Source organism: Chelon labrosus (assembly GCF_963514085.1).
Source record: "Chelon labrosus genome assembly, chromosome: 10".
NCBI classification, from domain to species: domain Eukaryota; kingdom Metazoa; phylum Chordata; class Actinopteri; order Mugiliformes; family Mugilidae; genus Chelon; species Chelon labrosus.
Window position 1 is genome coordinate 25287000 of NC_140360.1, and position 22456 is coordinate 25309455.

Consider the following 22456-nt stretch of genomic DNA (forward strand, 5'->3'; position numbering starts at 1 on the left):
AGCGGGAGCGAGCAGGAGCAGAGTGGGAGGGTTTCCGCGCGACCGTCCTGCACGGATTGACAGCTTGTTCTCTCCCGGAGTAGCCGTTAGCTCAGTCGCTGTGCTACCCGGCTATTTGAATGGTTTAGCGGCGGAAAGAAACGCGCAACTGGGATGCTAGTATTATAAAACTCGAGTTAGGCTTCAGTTATTAATAGAAACAGAAGCCACGCTGCCCGGTGCAGGGAAAAGGTAAGAAATGCACAGAGTTAGCCAGTAGGCTAACATTAGTCAGCTTTACTGCCCTTGGATTAGTTAGCGAGCTAAGTGCTAGCTGGCTTACTCAAACCATATCGCTCAGTGTTAGCTAGGCTATGGGCTGGCTAACCAACATGGATGCTGGTTGCGTTCCTGTGATGCGGTGTCTGGAGATTATCCGCTTTAACCACGGTTTGACTCCCGAGTCGACCGGTAATTTCTAGTTTAGCTGCCAGTCACGAATCGAAAGCCCTACAGTAAGTTATGTGATCTCACACATACGCTGGATTCAGATCAAGAGGTGTCACAGCGATTTTTGTCAGTTTAAACGTGACTATTTTAGTCAGTGTTGAGTAAAACAGAAAAGGCAACACAGGATAAATCCGGATTTGCAGTCTGTAGCGTTTTTGCTCTCAATGCTGACGCCTGTCTTTGGACATGTTAGAGAGACAGGTGCAACTTGCACGTTCATCAAAAGCATGTCCACAAAATAAACAGGTTCTTCGAGAATCGATAGTTAAATTGTAGATTATTTCGTAATGTTCGTAATGGGACAGCTGCTATTACTGGTTTGTCTACGAGCGAATGTGAAACAGATGGAGTAGAGCTGCCATCGTTTTTTTGTCCGCTTGTGATGTGTATATGGAGTGGCAGGTGGCATTACAAACTGTCTGACGTGTGAGCGCGTGATTACGTGTTTATAAGAGTTTTATTACAAAAACGTAATCAGTTTGGGGTTCTTAGCCACCTCTATTGGGTCTGTCATTAAGTTAAGTTGGGATGTTTTTAGTCATTGCAACCCAGGCAGCAGTTCGGTCCATTGAAAGTCGTGGTGATATGTTTTTCTGAGTAAGCAATGCATCAGTTCTTTTCAGTGATTCTGACCTCCTACCATCAAAGTATATAATCCAGGCAGGTTCTTTGATGACAGAAATTATTGCAATATAATGCACCTTTCTTATAATGAATAGGTGCATATTTTAGGGGAACTATTCAAGTGATGTTGCCACAATGTATTGTATCTGCATGAGATTATTAATATTGTATTTTTTGTATTTTTATTGTATTAATATTTTTTAACATCCCTGGACACTATTGAATTCGCAGCTGTGCCTGTTTACACAATACTTTTATCCATAGTACTTTAAATAATGCATGTATTTCACTGCATATATGTCATCAGCTCTCTTATTACGTCCAGGAAACATTTGGCCAGCTCATATTCTTTGTCTGAGTCAGCAGGTCTGTGTAAGAGTTAAGGGGAACACAAGAAGGTGGATGATGTCATCTGCATCATCTGGTACAGTGGTCATCAGTGAGTCATATAAAAACCAGTCACATTAAATCAGGTTATGCCTAGATGACAGACCAATAGTAGGTCAGAGAGGGAGATTACTGCTGCAACAATGCAGTTGCACTAGGACTTAAATGTGGTTCAGTTATTCTAAAAACTGGTGCTGCAATTTATGATTACTTTCAGGATGGATTATTAGTTACTTAGCGTCCAAAATGTCAAAAAAATAGTTCCTCAGTGTCCATGGTAATATTTTTAAACAGCTTCTCAGATTTTTAATTTTCAACAACATAAAACAAGAAATCAGTAAATCATTTGAGCAGCTAGTCTGGTACCAAACTTACTAACAATTCTATCAATAATTGCTTCTGTTAAATCTCTTAGTTTTTTGTTTCATTAAATTAATTGCCGGCAAATTAACTGTTGAGACAATTAGATAAAACAACAAGTCACTTCATCTCTACTAGAAGTCACTGACCTTTCTGTCAGTGACTTTTTATTGTTTTATTATTTTTTCTTCTTCTGAACCTACTTTGTATCTGCATGTAGCTGCTGTAGCTCAGTTCAATAGTTTCTTGTCAGTGTCTCCGCCATGACCCGTGAAAACCTAAAATTATCCCCCAGCTGGGATACCTAGTTTGGCTCACTGGTATTTGGTATTGATATTTGTGTCCTCACATGGAAGGATTACAGGGTTCATATTCAGTAGCTGTAGTTGTAGGCAAGTTGTAGACAATTGCAGGAACTGAGCTTTAAAGACGTGTTTTATGACTGAAGGATAGAAATAGTGCAACTCATTTAATGAGAGAGAGATTGCCACAATGTTCTGTAGTGATATGTTAGTTGACATCTTTAAAATCTTATCCATCTCAAATAAGAGTAATTAAATTGAATGCTTACTTTAACAGCAGTTCTCATTTCAGTTCAAATTACTGAGTGGCTTTTAAATGGGATCTTTTTTAAAAAAACAAAAAAAACTGTACATCTATGCTTGAGGGAGTCAAAATCAGTTGGGAAATCAGCACTATCCAAATACAGTAAACTCTTGTTATGTTTGGTAAAGTTGTCAAGCAGAAACCTCAACCTCTCAAATGTGAAGATTCACTTCTTGAAAATGAGTAATCTTTGAATAGTTGCATAGAGCAGTGGGTAGCAGCATATACTACGTGATTAATTCATTAATCCAAAACATAATTGGCAAACTAAAGGACAAATAGAATTGCGTAAGACAATTTCCAGTCTTGGCTAGACAGGAATTTTGCAGAAGGCTGCACTCTTGTCAGAATGCAATATATTTAGTTAATTTGGGTGTAAGGATTTTCAGATTGGTAAAAGTATGACATTTTCAGAAGATACTGCATTAACATTCACTGTCTTTCCATTAGACATAACCTTGTTTCTTATTTTCTAACTGAATAGTAAGTTAGTCACGTAATCTATATGCAGTGTATTTTCTGGCAAGGCCTGTCAACTTCTCTTTTTCCTAGTGTTGTGTTACTTGATCCCATGGACAGCACCTTGGGCTCAATGCAGCTAAACTCACCATTTAATACCTGTATGCAGAAACACAACAAAGGTGTTCATTAGTTGGTCTGACTGTGAATAATTAAAATGGTAAAACAATCACTGTGTAGTACTCTCTTCTAATCAGAGAAATCAGACACGCACCAAGAAAAGAGCGTGTCCTTTAAACATGATGGTGTAAGAGTCCTGTGATCACAAGTCACATGGGTCTGTCAAATATTCACCCTCACCTTCCCTCTGCACTTTCTGTCTCCTTTTCTTTTTCACCCTGAACTAATCACTTCTTTCTGTCTCCATCTCTGTCTCCCTGACCCGACTGTCTCCCCTCTTGTCTACCTCTGTCTCATCTTCATCATGCTCCCCACCCTGTTTTCCTCTTCTGCCATCTTTGACAGCGCTTTGACACAGACTTGTTGTGGTGGATCATGGATGTTCTCTGCATTGTTTCCATAGGAAGTTTCTGAGTGAAATTATCTTGACCTGAACTGTGTGACAAGAGAGGCTGTTAATTGTTAAATAGAAAATACTAATTTTAACTGTGCTGGCTTCACAGTTACACCTGAGCTGACTGGTTCCGCTAAATTAATTTAAAATACATGTGGTATTGAATGAAGCTCAGTTTAGCAGGGTTAGCAAGGTTGTACTAAGATTGAAAATTCTCTATTTTAACAGGTTTATTCAAAACATAATCTAATTGATAGTTGAGGTAATATTATTGTTTTTCAGCAAGTGAAATTAGTTTGTCTAGACTGTGTATTTATGCAGTACTGCTGAAATAATTGATCAATAATTTGCAGACACGTGTATTTTTTACGTTTTTTGGAGTGTAGGGTTTTTACTCGTTGTAACTTATCCAAGTCCAGGTTATTATTGTAGTGTTTTCTCCTGCACTGCTAGCATGTCTGTGTCCATTAAGAAAGCTGATGTACAAACGCTGACAGGCAGCTGATTGGACATTAGCTAATGAATTGGATTGGCCTTTTTGCATACCTCTGCCAAGATTTAGAGACTGATGAGAAAGTGTGTGTGTGTGTGTGCGTGTGTCTAATTTGTATAAAGGTAACCTTTGCTCAGAACAGTGGCCTTATAGGCACTCTGTGTTCAGCTCTACTCTGTTTCTACCTTCTTTTACCTCCTTTTTCATTTTAATGTTCAGCTGTCTGAACAAGGGCGAGCATGATTCTTCTTATAAGTGTGAACTCAAAATACTTTCGCTTTGAAGATATTTTGCTACTGAACCACACAGCTTCTTTAGTTGATTACCAAACAGATGAACCATCATTACTATAATCATGTGGAATGTTTTCACTCCTAACCCACCACACGACGGTTTCCTTGAAAAAGGGGTGTAGATTCCTGGAACAGTATTTGCATCATCTTAAGTCAGCACAGAAGCTGTGGTAGCAGCTTCCACCAACACTAATGCCTCTCAGGAGGACTGCAGATGTTGACATACAATAATCTATATAGCTGCACTGACTTATTTCATACTGATTTAATTTTTCACTATTTTTATCTTGCACAGGGTTGTCGGGCGATGTCAGCTATAGTGTAGGGGTGCCCTGATCAAGTTTTTTTGCCCCTGATCCCAATCATTTAATACTGATCATTGGCCGATCTGAGACCCGATCTGATTTTTTAAAATTATTATCTTTTTGCATGTTTTGTAAAACACAATTTACTCCCCTGGTGATTCATAATGGCTTTTCTTTGGACAGTGTGTGTGTGTCTGATTGGTTATTTTTTCAAACAAAGAAACACATCATAGAATTATATCATTACTGTCATTATATCGTGATAATATCATTGTTATCACCTGGCCAAAGCAACCAAACAAACAAAGGAAATTATTACTATTATTTTCTTCTCTTTGTCTGTGTCAGTACTGAATAACAAAAAAAAAAAAAATGCACCCGTAAATAGTTTCCTGCCTTGCATGCATGTGTGTGACAGCTGTGTTTACTGTGTCAGTCGTAGCAGCTCACATTGCCATCTATTGATTGTCAGGCAGGAATGGCCAGGGCTGTGTGTGTGTGTCTGTGTTTGTAACCTGATCTCAGTGAATGAATAGTGAGCCACACACACTCTATAATCAAGAGTTGTTGTTTTTTAAGCCTCCTTTGCCTTTTACTAGCTAAAAAGTTCAAATGAGTTGTATACATTAACAGCCCAGTCCTCCTAACTTGTCGAATAGCTACTGTAGAGATTCAGCTTCCCCCTCCTTTTGTGTCTCTCTGTTTTCAGTCCTTAAATGATAATTGTGGCTTGATCTTAGGTATCTGACAGAGTAAACACATTTCCTAGTCTTGTCAAAGCCACGTGTCAGTCAAGTTGAATCATTTATTAGAGACATAATTATAACAGCAGAAACATGGGGTTTCAGTTCTTGAAGACTATAAACAGAACAATGAGAGATGAGCTGAAGAGGATGTGTTGAATACAATGTAGGGGTTTGATGAAATTCCATCAAATTGAACCTTTCCGTCCTTTTACTTTACATTACCTCTTTCTTTTGCTTTAAGAGGGGGTTTGATCATTCCCAGATGGCAAGTTGGGCTGAAAAGAAGGATACAGGCAAGCAGAAGCAGAAATGACACTTGGAGAGAAGATGGTGTATGGGATTGAAAGATGAAAGTGGTGATAATGTTGAAGTGACACAGCTGAGAGAAAAGAGGGGGAACGGAAAACAATGAAGAGGGGTAAGAATGTGGCAAGAGTGGGATTGGAGAGTCTGAAAATGAGGAAGGAGAAGAGAAGACGTGTGACAGGTTAATGAGGAAGTGATGACAAAGATGGAGGGCAGGAAGAGAGACGCAGTGAGTGTGATGACAACAACAGTGACAGAGGAGAAGTGTGAGATGGATGTGAATACAGTAAAAGAGAAAGCTTCAGCACATGTTTGAAATGACACAACTGGTGCATCTTCATCAGCTGGGAAGCAAAATGAGAAGAAACAAACCAATGAATGTCAGTGTTCAGCCTTCACACATCCTGTCTTTTTTCCCTGTCTTTTTTATGCCTTGGTCCTTGTCTGTTTCTCTATTCTGGAGTCTGTCAAGCAGAGTTCAAGCAAGAATTGCATCAGAGGAGCTCACTTCTCTAATTATCTCCTTAAACTGAGCCAGAAAAGACAGAATCTTTTCACAGTGAGCAGTGAGGATGTTAGAGAGTTCACATTCAGAACCAAATGTTTCTCCAGTCTGTCTATCATGGAGGATTACCATTTAGTCCGCACCATTCTGTGGGTTGGGACATCTTGCAGGAGTTTATTTATGGGAACAGACCAAGGCAGAATATTAAAAATGTCTATATTGCATTGCATCTGTGCCTACCTGCACAGCTAATGTTAGTTACTCAGTATCATTGAGTGTCATTGTTATGGGATGGGGTGCCTGGTCTGGTCTAGGTGGGTGCTTCATGTCTAAGTAACATCCACATGAATGCCAGGTCTAAACGTTTCCCAACAGAACATTGTATTGTCACAAGATGGTCAATGTCTACTTCATCTGTCAGTGGCCATTTGTTAATAAGTTAAAGGAAAGAAGTCACATTTCTAATTCACCAGACACTTGAATTAATGCAATATAAAGATGTCCAGTTGAATAAAACCTATTGCTGTTGATTACATTTCCGCACACTTCCAGGAAAACCTGCTTCAGCCTATGGCCTGTAGTTTTAGTATGTCAGTTTGTTATCCAGACACATTTTGAGAATAAAATGGCCTGTTGGTTATCTGCAAAGTAAGAGCTTTGCTTGTTTTTTTTGTGTGTGTGTGTGTGTGTGTGTGCAGTGTTTGGAGAGCTGCGGTGTGTTTTGTGCGGCAAACAGATGTTCATTACACTGAAAGGAGGACACAGCTGCATGTGTGTAATTGTCGTATTCACAGGTTTGATTTTAGATCTTGGATCTGCTTGTGTTCATATTTTGAGTAATGTCCATATATTGATGCTGAGGGTCTTTAGATGACGCAAACAACGTCCAACAGAAAAGGTTGAATGTGTACTACAAGCAGTTTGTGTATATTTATGTGGTATTTAAAATGTGAAAACATGAAGTATTACAATGATTGTGTGTGTGCAAGCATCAGCACAGTAGAGTCACGTTAAATGCACAGCCTGCATAATTTGCATTCATTTGCACTTTCTGTATTTAATTTTGGCACAATACACAGACAGCATCTGGTGACTTGTGTCGTCAATAAACCTGACAAATGATCCATGTCTTCCCCACAATGCAGAAAAAAACGAATTACAACAGTTAAGAATAATTGAGGGTCATGTTTTTTAAAAAATCATTCTTTGTATCATTTCAGCAGTTCGTTTAACTATAGTGTATACAAGCTTGGAACTATTTTGTGGGTTTGGTTATGTTTGTTTTATTTTTGTAAGATTTTAGTTTTCTAGCTGTTCACAGCAGGTTTCCTACCACTGTCCTACAAAGGTAGTTACACAGATTCACATTCAAACGATATAATCATGGCTTAGCTTTAATATCTACAATTATTTCACCAAGTCATAGTAAACAATATGCAGTCCATCTATGGTGAAAAATCCTTTGTCGCTCTGGTCTGATTGATACCAATGAAAACAAATGCCTTCAGGATATTTGTTTCATCTAAACCTGCAGGCGTCCAGCCTAATTTTTCTTTTTCTAGCATGGCATGTTAGGTTCCCAAAACAGAAAACAGTGATCACAATTTCAAGTTTATGTTTGAAACCACAGCACAGCCCCTTTATTGGATTATTTTAATCCACCGCTTACAGTGATCACAATAAAATCAAGACTAACTCACAACCAACTATAGCGATGACTATATCAGTCTTTCTCACCACATTGGTATCCTACAATTAAACTAATTTATACTGAAGATAAGGTTGTACTAGACCAGTGATTCCTAATCTGGGGTACGCGCACCCCTGGGGGTACGTAAAGTGACGTAGGGGGTACGCGAAAGAGTTGATTCTGAACTCAGCCTGATTACATTTTGAAACTGAAAAAAACGGATAACGTGTTGTTTTCTCATTTTCTGATTCTCCACCTAAATGAAAAATCAAAAGACTGTTTTTCATGTGAGTCAGTCATGTTAATAGCTAGATCAGGGGTGCCTATTACGTCGATTGCGATCGACCGGTAGTTCGCAATCGATCTACCGGTCTGTAGTGCGGGTAGATCGCGTGCCATTGAAAAAAAAAATGTTTTAGATGTTAGTCTAAAACATTTATCTGTTGCACCTCCAAATCAAACAGCAAGACAAACGTTCATCTTTATTTATTTTTACTTTATATTTGCAACATGCCCTCAGTTCAGCGGCACACATCCACAGCCACGCATAACTTCAACAACAACTCAAGACTACGTCTTTCTTAAAGAGACAGCACTATTTTTCTAAAGGTGCAGTGCACCAATTTTTCTTGATTAAAAAATAGATTATGTCGTCAACAATTCTAATAACTCATTTGAGCTGTCAAGTCATCAGTCTGAGGTAAACTAGGTCGCCCTGCTCACCGCCGAAAATTGATAAATGGCTAAAACGGATAGATTGCCCTTCCAGAGAGACCTCATCTGCTACCACCAGTCAGCCCACAAATGTAGAAATGTTTGGTAGATTTATTTTTTTTCAAAAGTGAACTACTGCTGCTCAGTGAAAATGCTGGCAAATAAATCTATTTTGTGAGAAATAATTCACTTTAAGACATTTTATTTGTATGTTATGCATGCTAAATGTGGGTGGTGGGGGTGGCGGCAGGCTCACAGACATTTGTTTTTCTAAGTACGTGAGAGTAAGGGGTACATGGCTGGAGGTCAGATGTCTGAAGAGGTACGGGCTGTGAAAAGTTTGGGAACCACTGTACTAGACAATATGTATGGGTAACTTAAAATCTGGATGACACGTCAGTGCTTTCACAGTAACCAATTAGAGGAACTAGTCAACAAGGACAGAGAGCAGCTCGTGGGGTTGCCAAGGAACAGTAAAGGCTACCTGACAGATATTAAACCAGCTTTATTTTATTCAGCACCAAGTATTATAAAGTAACATTAAGTTGTTGCATCACAGTCTGTTTTCTTTACATCTGCTTCCCACGCGGGATCATGTCAGTGATGTGCCATGATAATTTGAACAATATTTTGCCGTGTGTGCAAGTTTGTGATCAAACAGAAGAGTATCTGTTAATCCTAGTTCTTAGTTGGTCAAACACATCTTTTGCTGTGCCTCCCTTGCAAGCTTACAAAAAGTATTAGTTTCATTCACCGAAATGATTAAACCATCTTAATCCTTGACAGACATGATTGCTTTGATATTTGGTTCATATACAGAACTTGTGAATGCCATAGATACATAAGACTTCTTTCAACTCCTGATTTTTATTATGATTATGAGACGTAAACAGTTCGCATAGTCACCCATGTTGCTGTTATCTGTAGTAGATTTTAAGATAGCGACACATGGTCGCCCACAGGAAGTGACTTAGCACAACTTTGTAGACATGAAATTCAGACTGTCACATAATGAGCTCAAAGAAAACAGTCTTCAACAGAAAGAGTCAGTGACATTGTGTCTTTTTCCTTTCGTGGTTATTTTTATGTACGCAACACGCACTCTCTATTGTATCAGTGGGTGCAGTCTTGATTAGTCACTTCTTGTGGGCAGAAGTTATAGATAAGTGTTACCTGACAGCGACTTTTGTATACAATTAAATTTTGAGTTTACATTTTGGTGCGTTTTCTCAAGTAGGAGCAGTGCAATTTAAACCTTCAACAAAGAAAACAAATTCAGTGGTATTGCCTAAAGTTAGAAAGTTTGATTGCAGATCTTTGCCTTCCATACTTCCTCTCTCAATTAAAAAAGGAAATGTAGTTGCTAATATCACATGATTTGTTGCATGATTAACAACAACAAGCATTTCAGTTGAATTCACTGCAGCTTTTATATTGTGTTGTGTTACTTTTTTTCTCTGCACTTAAGATCCTGTGTGTTGTTACACAATTTATGAACACACAGGAATTATAAACACAGACTTTCACCTCACATTGTATACTATAGCATCAAGCAGACCTTTGGATACCGACAGCAGCATGTTTGACACGTAGTATGTTATTCAGATTTTTATGGGGTGTTTGATTATGTCTTGCTTGTTATGGAGACTGGGAAATCCAAAAAGAACAACAAGCGCTGATTTCAGGCCAACAGAGTTTACTGCGCACTTTAAACAGTTGGAAATTGAAAAACACTTGGAAAACGCTGGATTCTCTACCTGATACAAAGTGATTGCTACACAAGCGAGATCCGTTTCTTGAGGGATCCCACTGCTCCTTTTTCTCGTGCCTGCTTTTTGCGCGTTTGGTTGCAATAATCCACATCTGCCGTCTTGCGGGATCTTTGGGAATCTTATAAAACTATTTCCCCTTTGCTTGTCCCCGACTATTCTGGCATCCTGGGGCACAACAGCTGTCAACCACTTTTGGATGTAACTGGTACAAGGACAAGTTAGTTAGTTGCTTGCAGTTGTCAACCGAATTGTTATTCAAAAAGCACGCTTTCCTGCCAATATGGTAGCGTTGAAATTTCTGGTGCAGGGTAATGTCAGCTACCGGAGCTCTATACAGATCTTTTAATATTCTGTATCAGATAGTCCATGTGCCGGTCCTGTATTAAATTAACTAAATTTCCTATTTTTCTCCCTGACATTGTCTAGAGGAAACTTTTTTCTTCTTTAAAACTCAGGGTTCAGTCCTTGTTGTTGTTTTTTCGGTTAAGTATACGTATTCTGTTGAATGATGATCACCTATGATCTCCTACTGTCACCTCGCAAAGCATCCACATTGCACAATTTGCAAATTTGCTGTCTGACTGGCTTCATATTCCAGAGAAAAGAACTTCCACACAGCAGGCATGTTAAGTCATGTGATTTTGGTTCCTCTTCTTTAATTTTTGGCAGCTTAGACGCTATCCAAACGCCTTAAAACAGAAAAGGAACAAAACGTTCTGACGCTACATGGACATGGTTTTGGTTTATGGAAGAACTAAAATGCATAATAACAAAAGATCACTCTTGGCTTAAGCCCAATACAGATCCAATCTGATTATTAAAAAAATGCCTTGATCGGCCCCAATATTGATCTAACAGTAATATTAGAAATTTGTCTAGCTGTTTGTTCTATGAAAGTTATTCCTTAACATATCTCATTTTAGTTATGAGGACAGTTATTTTGATTGGCATCACCATTCTGTGGGGGTCAGATCATCTTTTTAAGGACTCTTTTGTGCTCTTGACATTAAAGGTAGTTCTTTGTGACTCTTCTTTGCAGTGGGCGTTGGCTGAGTTGCCATGGACAATATTTCTTTAATCCGATAGAAATCATTCTAAGAAATTCTGGTAAATAAAATTCTATCATAAAATGAGACCAGTGCAAATGTGCACTAAAATTATAAATTTTTTCAAACAATCAACGATGAGAAACGATCAGATCAAGTGTTTATGATTATTTTCATATTTCACAGATTATCAAAGGTTTACAATACTCTTTTCTATCTGATTATAAATTCCTTCTGATTGGACCAGTCATTCTTACTCAGGTGTTTACATGAGACATTTTTATTCAGATTATTCGTGGAATGCTCGGTTCCAAACGCGGCAATTGTCTCTTGTTGCAGAAGAAGTTTGTGACTAATCAGATGTCTTCCTGATGGTTACTATGCAATCTAAGCATCTAAAATTTACAAAATTGTATATACATAGTGGCCAGTGGTTACAGTCAATTTGCAGGAAATTTGTACTTTAGTAATTTCTGCTTTTATTGTTGTTAAACAAAACAAGACACCAGTTTTTCATTGTTACTAAAAATCACATATACTATTGATGAATGACTAAATCCAAACAACAGTGGCTGTGGGAGAAATTTGGGCGACGCCGAGCTAAAACATTATATGATCAAAGCCTTTTTATGGATAAAATTCAGTAAAGTAAATGAGTGTGAGACTCAGGTGTGAAGGCACAGTATCACATGTTAAGACCCACACCATATGCTGTCACACTCATTACGCTGTGTGTTAATTCTTTCCGGTCTGTTTGTTCCTGTGAATGGCCAGTTTGGCTTTCAGCTCATTCACCAAGACAAAATCTCATTGGCCGCTCAGCTCCGGAAGGCAGAGTCTTTGGTTTAGGCATCGTGCTGTTGGTGGTTGGATGTTACTATTCACCACACACAAACACACATACATACATAGCACAGTCTCACAGTGTGTTGTTAATCCCTGGAGTACTGATGAATCGCCCTCATTGGTTAATCCCAGTCAGGTGGTGTGAATCTATGTTGCCACTGCACAGTAGTGGGCGGGATTTAGGGAGGCGTTGTTGTTGAGGAATTGTAGGGTTGCCATGGCAATAACAGCCATCTGTTGCCATATAGGCCCCTTTTTTGTCATCTTTATATTCCCTATACAATATACCATCTTTGTTTATGATGAATGTCTCTTCATGCTCGGTCTTAATCCATAAAATGCCTTCATCTCATACTCTGTTTAAGATTATCCCCGTATGTTTAGGTGACAATCCAGTCACAGCCTGCTAAAGTTAACCTCCTCCCACTCACTGCCTCAGTTAAACTTTCACTTCTGGTGATTTGACCTCAACAACATTGTTGGCTGGTAGGTAAGGGTAGTGAAATTGCACAATTGGAACGCCAAATATTGCCAATTATGCCACTGTTCGAACTGGGTTCGCCCAGATTTGAGACTTCAGATCCGCTTTCAACAAGGTGAATTTGGTCGAAGGAACCAAAGTTGTGAACTGTGGACTCCTCGCTGTAAACATATGGGGTTAGTTGTATCTGTCGCTCCAATTGGTTGTCACCTGAGCCGCATCTCGCAAAGACAAGATTTCTCGAAATTGGTACCCACTCACTTTGCATGTTTTTTTTCCCCCTCTTGACCCCTGTTGCCACATTGCTGCAACTCTCTTTATGTGTGCACACCTCTTAGCAAAGCCGCAAAAACCACTGTGTAATGTATTTTGATCACTAGGGCTGGGTATTGCTACAAAAGCAAAGCCATATACAAGATGGGCCAACAGGAGGTAAAATATTGAGGAAATACCACATACATTTCAATTTTCATAACTAAGCCAAATTTATATAGAAACTGAAAATGAATTGATACGGAAACAAACTGGGACCTTGTCAGAATGCTAATGTGACATTCAGCAGTTGCATTTCCTCACTAGAGAAGTGCAGATCTAGGGTGAAGACAGCATGCAGCTTATTTTCTTGTTAATTAAAGCATGTCTGTGTAACTGAATTGGCTTACTGTGGTCTCTAAGCCTGCTAACCCCCCTACACCTGCTATCTGACAGGGATAGGTTAGTCAATGTTGAGGCTCAGTTACTACACACTTCAAAGGTCAGGGAGTGGATTTCCTTCAGGAAAATATGCTTCAGTACTTCACCTGGCTTATTATCAACTCAGTTCCTGCCTGGAGCTGGTTTGTTAGAGCAACTGTTGTTGCTGTTTCAAAAGGGTGTGCTCTGTTTGCAAGTTTATTATACTCTTGTTGACTTAGCTTACCAATGAATCCTTAGACTTACACAGACTTTTCTGATACATGAGGTAAATTGTTGAAAATTGGTTACAGTAGCTCAGCTGCATAATAATAAAATACAATTATGTTGTACATAAACTGGCAGCATTGACACTGTGTTGTTTTTCCAACATCTTTACTGGATGGACTTATCTGTAGCACGTTTTCCAAGTCTGCTCGAATCCTCCACACTTTTTTAACATTTATGTAATCAGGATTTTACCACATCTAGCACCAACTGCACAACATAGTCTTAATTTTTAGCTCTTAAATTGACAACATTTAAGAGAGCCACAGAACTACAGCAGCTTGGACAAAGAGGTTGACAGTTTTTACCTCTGTATGCACTATAATAATGCTGACATTTAAACATCCACCAAGCTCCAAATGATGTAATATTTGCCTAATATTTTGTAGGTTTTAGGTAATAAGTTATTGACATAAATAAATTTAGGTCAGAGGGTTTTTTTGAGGTTAGTGTTTTGTCGTTTTAGTTTAATTTCTACAGTTCTTTGCTACAGTATTTCTGTCAGAGCCACTCCCTCTACTTCTGATTCCCTTATTTAGACACTGCAGCTACTCTCTTCCTTATACACTCGCCGGGCAGGTTGGGTGACTTGAACTTGGGCTACCCTGATTCAACTTATTTATTCCTTTCTCTTCCTCTACTGATCCTTTAACCCTACAACACCTTGTTAACAAGGAGGCCAGTCACCATCTGGCCATGAACATGCAGCATTACAGTCAGTGTGGAATGAGCAGTTCATTTGGTCTAAATCATAACTTCCAAATGTGCTCTGATTTTATTTACTCTAAAATCCTGTGTAAATCCCCCTGATCAAAGCTGTTTGTGTTCTCAGAGTTTCCTCTGGTTTCCTTCATCTCTGAATCAGCCAGCCCCGGTTTTGTTACCATCTAAGCCTCTAAAAGCCAGGGAAGAAACTGCCTTAGTGTAATTCTGTCAGCACCAGGAAGGCTTAATGGATTGAGTGGGCATGCTGTGTCCCACTCAAGGAGGTGACAGGTCTGATGTGGCATTTGGGAACTAGAAGGTACATTTTGTAGATTAATTGAAATTTGTTTATCAAGTAAAAAAGCCTCCCATTTTCTGATTACAGTTCCTCCGATGTGAGCCTCATTTTAATGTTATTGTATTTTATGCAAGTGTTTTGGTTTTTATGACATTTTGTCGATAAAGTAATTAATTGATTAATCCTAACAATAATTGGCAGCGAAAAGAAAATAGAAAAAAATGAAATAAAAAAGAAGTTAAGCTTCAGCATACATTGTCTGAAGTTGCCAGGTTACTTAATCTCTCTTAATAATAGTATAAGAAAGAATATGTGCAAGAAGGAAAGTAAAAGTGAATGAAAGTTCTTTGAACTGAGAATTGTTGGGACTAATCTTCTATTTTTATCTGACAGGTGAGAGGCTGAGTGAGCGAGGGAACTAGTAAGAGAAGGAACAAACAGAGAGAGACAGAGGCCATGGACCACCAGAGACAGAGGGCTCTCTCCACATCAGGGGAATCGCTGTATGCCGTCCTGGGAGTCGACAAGAATGCCACAACAGAGGACATCAAGAAGTGTTACAGGTATATGTTGATTCACACACAAAGAGAAGAGAGAATAGGAATGTTTTACTTTGTAAACCACTAGAGGGAGTCAGAGGCCTTTAACCAGTTCCTTTAAGTGTTAAAATGTCTCCAGAGGCTAATGACAGCATTCTTCAGTGACATCTTTCTGACCATCACATTGACTATTTTTTTTTGTCTTACTTCATCACTGTTTTTGAACTGTAGCCGCCACAGCTCCATGTTTCTAAACGTGCAATATTCAGTCTGTAGTAACACTGAAATCATCATGAGTGAAAGTCTTTCCTGACTCTTGAAATAGTTTGACAGTTGCCTTAACTCTGGCTGCTTTCTGGCTAGCAGTCAACCTCCAAACCTACAACCTCCATAGTTTGTGAGATACATGAGATCATTGAGGAAATGAATTATTACTCATTGTTGGTGTGATTCAGACGTCCAGATATCCTCCACTGAGCCTTCCATTCCCATTCCCTGTTTCTTTTTACAGGAAATTGGCATTGAAGTTCCACCCAGATAAAAACCCAGACAATCCAGATGCAGCTGAAAAGTTTAAGGAAATCAACAACGCCCACTCCATCCTGGTAGACGGCACTAAAAAGAACATCTACGACAAATACGGCTCACTGGGCCTCTATGTGGCGGAACAGTTCGGAGAGGAGAACGTCAACACCTACTTCGTTCTTTCCAGCTGGTGGGCGAAGGTACGTTGTGACACACTGAAGCAGATTGTGAGGCTAATAGATGTACTATAAAGTAGATTCTGTCTTTCTTTTTGATTCACCTTGCAAGGAAAAGGTTTGGGACAAAGACTGTAAAATGAAACTGGGTTTGCAGCTGTAGAAATGAAATTTAATCAGGGATTAAATTCACGTCAGTGCTGTTCTTTAGAAGTCAGTGCTAACTGGTATCTAATGTCCAGGTTTAATGAGAAGGACCCTGATACTTTCCTCACCCCAGATGCAGATAAAGCACTTCATTAATATCATGATGCTTTAAAGTCTTCTCTTCCATGATTTAATACCTGAGGTGTAGACTCAAAAATTCAGGAAATCAGCTCAACTAACTTGGAATTTGTTTCCCACGGCTTTGTGAAGTAATAATGAAAGTAAAAAAAATCCTACTCCATCCATTGTTTATGTCAGAGAACAGAAATTTATATTATATATGTATTGTAACTGGGAAAGACAACTGTATTTAACATTGTTGTCTCAGTTTATTTTATTTTGCCAAGTAGCTCCAGTGACTATGTATTCAAATGATGTACCTATACTGAGGCACCTAAAGGGAAATTCAAAGCAGGAACAATGACCACATGCCTATAAATTAATCAAAAGTAGTTTACAGAGTTGTGGAACAATAGCAACAGAGAACATTGAAGAATAGAATAAAGGAGACTGTTAAAAAAACATGCTCTGCATAGAGAGGATGACATGGGTTGGCTTTCAGCTTGCCCTCATCTTCTTCCCTGTCACTGTATCCAGACTGCCTGTGTCCATTCCCACAACACAGCTGGTCTTCCTCGCCATTATGACCAGTGTGTTGGTACCACAAGTCCCAGTACCATTTCCCCAGCACACAAATATAGCCGCTACTGAGTAGAGCTATTAAATCTACATATTTTAATGAAAGACAGTTTAATCTACTATCAGACTCAATTGTAGAACAATTTGACAAAAACAAGAATAAATTGGACAGGCAAAGCCTCAAAAAATGCTAAATTACATCCACTGTCTTGGATTTCGTATTGTAAATCACTTTCAGGGCTTTCGTAGCGCAGGGCGTCTGTACTAATATACAAACCTGAGAAAGGGTTTCCTCTGTTGTTGTTTTTTTGCAGCTGCTCTGCTACGTCAGTCAGTTGTAAAGTTCTCTCTGCACCTTCATCCCACAGGGCTTGTTCGTCTTCTGCTGCCTGGCCACAGGCTGTTATTTCTGCTGTTGCCTATGTTGCTGCTGTAACTGCTGCTGCGGCAAATGTAAACCTCGGCCGCCCATGGACCAAGAGCCCGAGTTCTACGTCTCCCCCGAGGACCTCGAGGCCCAGATGACCGCTGACGAGAGAGGTGAGGAGGGGAAGTTAGAACCGATCAACGTCAGATAAACCTCCCTCAGTGTTTTTAAATATGGAATTGCCTCATAGTTTTTCAGTCAGTGCAAAGACTAAGATAATCCAGAGGACACAAGCATTTAAGACTTCATTGTCTTTTATTCTTTTTTTGTCTTTTTTAAGTTGTCATGATTTCTGATGTGTGCGTGTTCTCCCCAGATGGCGGTGAGCCCATCGTGATGCAGCCGTCTTCAGCCACAGAAACCACCCAGCTCACCACTGATGCCCACCAAAGCTACAAGACCGACACATACTAAAGACACACTCTCACACATCTCGCACTTCATCATAGCTACATTATCAGCCAACAACACACACACAACTGGCTCCATCACAATCACAGGACGGATGCATATTCTGCACACACTTTTAACACTTTATTGTCAGTTTCCTTCTTCCTCCACATGCAGAAACACACACACCCACACACACACACCAGCAAATACTACTATCACTCAGCCAAATGTTGGTGAGTTGAGGTTAAAGATGGGTGAAGGAGTGAGGAAGAAATGAGGAGAAAGAGAGTAAATAAACAGATAAACAGATTTATTAAATACATAACAATATGGATCTACATGCATACAACCCTGTTAAAAAAGGCAAAAAATACTGAATACGTTGGCAAAAAAAAGGTTATGTTTATCATTTTTTCTAACAGGAGTTGTTGAGCAGACAAGATTGTAGATACATTTTAGTTGACCAAACATAAAGCAACAATAACACTAAAGATAAACCATGAATTTTAACAGTAATGCTTCTGTCATGTGCCATTGTGGTGTAAGACATGACATTCGATACGGATCCAATTGCTCTCAGTCTCAAATTCTGGAAATGTGCAATTTTAGTGAGAAAAATTTAAAAGAATCTGCCATCTGTTGAAATGCTGGAGAGGAGAATGTTTTCGCTGTCCTCTTGCATGAATCACTTCCTGCATAAGTTTGACGGTCTTTTCTTCTATGGTTTGCTCTGACAGTCCACACGCAAAAGTGTATGATGCACACTCATGTGTGTTTGGACCATATCTGGACATTAAGAGTCCTTGAAGCTAATCAGGAGGAAATCTGGGCAGAAAGAATCGCTCTTTTTAGCTGTCATTCAACAATTTGTTAACTAATATCTGGACTTTTCTACCTATGGACGGGAAACAAACTGTCTCGTTTTAGCTTGCTAGGAAACACTTCTCTGTTAACTCTGTGGTGGCTGGAAGTAGGTCAAAGATTCTGTCTGTACGTTCAGAGAGGAGTTGATGGGACCGGGTGGGGTGTAGGTGTTTATTTGTCCTCAATACCCTCATGAACATTATGACAGGAGGGGGCAGCTCACACTTCAACAGCTGCTGTTCTGGCTTCGGTTTCCCATGCTTTTCTTTTTTAAAATCAAATGGCGCAAAATCATTATAGTTATGTCCCCCAGTTAACCTTTCATCGTAAACTGTTCTCTGCTGGATGGAAATGCTTTGAGATTCAACTGTCTTCCTTGTGGAAGCACTGGAAAGCCTGCAGCTGCTGGGAATGAATCTCAACCAGCTTTGTCACGCAAGGCCATGATCAAACATAGCTGGGAGTCAGCACCAGTCAGCAGACAAATAATACTCCGAAACTTTAATTATATAAGCTGTTCTTCCCTGCGTCCTCACTCTTCTTTTCATCAGTTACTCTCATTATTAATTGGAAACATAATCACATTTCTGAAGTTCCTCATGGCAGTGATTAGATCTTTTTTTTTTTTTTAATTAATGCTGCTCCACTGTGGGTTTACTGACTTCTTCTCTCCTCTTCCTCTTCTTCCTTTACTTTTTCCTTCCTTAATGTTCAACCTCAATTCACTTTCTCAATCATGTAAACGAATCAGCTCCGTGGTTCATATTAAAGCAGAGAACAGTGTTATTAGTAGACGTTAACATACATTAGTGACTTGCTGTCACCCGGAAGAACATACATACAGTACAAACATACAGTACACACAAACATACATTACACACTGATTGAGCCCCCTTTTTTGTTTCTAGATTTCAATTTGTTTTGTGAAAAGTAAAAAATGCTGTACATGTCGTGTAAAGTGTATGTCTAGATTTCACTGTATTTCTTTGAGTTGGTCAGATATTTTAACACTTGTTTTTTTCCTCCATCTGTCTCTAGATTTGCTCCTCATTTTTTTGTTTTTCTTATTTATGTTGTTAACGAAGGGAGGACATTGATATCCAAAGTCCTGTTCGTTCATTGTAGAAAATACAATCATCATAGCAAATGGATGACAGTTTACAACAATCAGACTAGTTAGGATATAATTTTACTAGAACAATACTTGTAGTTCCGTATTTGTCAGAGACAACTAGCAGTCCAGTAACAAGAAAACACAGGTGCATCAGAAACATTGTCGTTGTTTGTGTCAGTAGTTTCATTTTCATAAACAAAAAAACCTACACTAAACCACACAGGCTAATTTATTCACTGTATATTGAGTTCTGAATGAAATACACACTCAGTATGTATTTATACATATCATGAGAAAGTGCAATAAGCGCAAATTAAGTATTTTCCACAACTGTCCTATGAATTTGAAGGTTCACAGTTTGAGGCCCCCCCAAAAAATGAAATGGAGCTAAATCCAGTTATTGGTCTTGGCCACTTAATACCTTTTTTTTACATCTCTACAGAACAAAGTGGTTCCAATGTGTGCCCTGTCTGTTTTTCTAAAGACATTTGAACTCCATTCAAAGTTTGATGTTGTCTGGTTTTTATTCCTGGTTATGTATTTTGTTAAAGATTTAAGTTGGACTTTTTGTCCAGTGTAGGATTTAAATACCTTTAAGGGCCTTTTAATGTGTTTTTCTGAAGCCTCCATATACCCCATTTTCACTCTGTACGCAATAAGTTTTGACCTTGTGACCATTGACATGCCACAGTGTTAAACGCTAAAACCCTAATTTCGTCTATTTTTTCTCTATTGACCAAACATGCAACAGTGTATGAGTGAATGCAGCGTGAAGCCTGAAGTAACATAAACCTGGAATCAAGATACTTCCATTATTCAATCTTAAATAATAACATAAATAATAAGAACTGATGTAAGTGTGAATATAGCGACCAGATTATCATAATATTGAACCATTATTTTATTTATTTTATTTTTCTTATCTTTTTAATAATTGATTAACTACAAGGGGATGTATAGAATTTTAGATGTGAACCATTTTGACAATGAAGTGACAAAATGGCTGACCTGCTGTATATACACGCAGTGACACAGTACATAGAGATGTAGAGGCTTTCTGTTTTTAGCATGGACTGATGTTTGCATCTGTCAGGCAGACGTATGGGTAAATCTGATGTACTGTTGTAAAATAAATGTTTCTGATGCTTCAGAACCTCTTTTCTCACTGGGAGTTTCTTTGATTAAATTGTTGCATTTATGACATCAACTTATATTGTTATTTTTGTATAAATACCACAAAATATTTGTAAAGGACCCAAAAAATAAAATCCAAAAAGGATGCATAAATAACAAGAAAAGAAGAGGACCAAGGTAACTGCCCTGTTGAACACCGTAAAATATTTGTAAGATGAAAGTCAAGTATTGCTTTTAGCCTCGAAATGTATACTTGAATATCCTCGTCATATATTGTTTTTAATAAATAAACTAGGGATCCAAAGCAATAACTCTGTGGAACTATGCAACAAAGTGTGATACAACTGTTACACATTGTATTGCTATATATTACAACTAGGTTATGCCACATACAGTAATGAATGCAACCCTCCAGTTTACTTTTTGTTTGTCTTAATTCAGTGATTTGATATGCACATGATCACTAATAGCACTGCGTGTAGATGAACACCATCAGCTTATCTATAACTACACATTTTCATGATATTTATGATAAGCAGCATGAATAACATGAAATTGGGCATGATACATTATTTAAATGAATGTGAAATACCACTTATGTTTCTTAATAATTAAAAAAATTGACCAGACTGGTAATCAGCTTATGCATTTGTTCTGATGTTACCATAAAACTATTGATGTACTTTTGTACTGTGGTTTATAATGTGTAGAGTGTCTGGTAATATCCCTCAGTGTATGCACTTGGGGGGCCCTAGACTAGTGCCATGTGGATCACCGCAAGGCACTGTGGCATTGTTATGCTGCAAATTCTTCATGCGTCATAAACTCAATTACAAATTCTACAAAAAAAAAGGTACCAGTTCATTATTTAGCACCAAAAATCAGACCATCCTATATTCTTGTCAACGGTTCCCCAGCATTTCCTATTTTCTGATTTATAGCGTTATTCTAACCTTTACAAACTATTTGTTAAATGCTAATTTAGTGCTTAGAAATGTTAAAAAGGTGTTAGGTAAGGGGGTTAAAGTGTTAATCGAAGGACACTTAAATGATCAGGTTAGGTCTCATGTGTCTCTGAATTAATGTAGTATTAAGTGGAAGAATATAAAATGTTAAACGTAACACTGTTAAGAGAGAACTGTCTGGGTGTAACTGTAGAAAGAGCACAGCCTGGCATGGTCTTAATCTGTCCACATACCAGCTACCTCCTGATATGGCGTGTGTGTTTGTGTGTGTTGCGATCAGCTGAAACCTGATGCAGCCCCCTTCACCCCTCCAACTCAAATCAGTCCTCCCACTGTGCATCCTCTCTCTTGCACACACAGACAAACATATTGCTGCAGATGGCAGGGAAGCTGTGAACAAACAAGCACGGCGGTTGCTGCTTGCGCGACAAAGAGCAATGGAGTGAGAGTTGGAAGAGCAAGGGAGCGTGTGAGGAAGAAGAGGACTATACAGTGAGAACTGGGAGTGGAGAGAGCAAGAAAACGAGATAGACTGCCTTGATATGCTTGGACACGATTCGGTGTCGGTGCCACAGGAGGAGAGCTCACAGACTGTCTCTTGTTGGACGTGAAACATTAATTTCTTGAACCGACTGAACTCGATACGACTTGCATTATTGGATATGAAAGTGAATCACAAATCTGAAGACAAACTTTCACTTGAGCTTTATTTGTAGCTGACAGTTCAGTGCTTTGTGTATTTCCAATACTGACACAGACAGTGACACCCACTGTGGGCTTTAAAAGTCAGCAGCTTTATATAAAACTTACTCAG

General features: G+C 38.8%; 1 protein-coding gene across 2 annotated transcripts; it reads left to right on the forward strand.

The window, feature by feature from the left end:
- Positions 1 to 34: 34 nt before the first annotated feature.
- Positions 35 to 20734, forward strand: dnajc5ab (DnaJ (Hsp40) homolog, subfamily C, member 5ab). Of its 2 annotated transcripts, XM_084552543.1 has the most exons (6): positions 35 to 231; positions 14489 to 14680; positions 15053 to 15222; positions 15710 to 15923; positions 17114 to 17285; positions 17489 to 20734. In XM_084552543.1, exons 3-6 carry the CDS (start codon positions 15116 to 15118, stop codon positions 17584 to 17586), a joined length of 591 nt encoding a protein of 196 aa, XP_084408669.1. In that variant the 5' UTR covers positions 35 to 231; positions 14489 to 14680; positions 15053 to 15115; the 3' UTR covers positions 17587 to 20734. The 2 variants fall into 2 exon arrangements, with proteins under 2 accessions (XP_084408669.1, XP_084408668.1); XM_084552542.1 differs by lacking the exon at positions 14489 to 14680 and having other exon boundaries at positions 36 to 231.
- Positions 20735 to 22456: the final 1722 nt, after the last annotated feature.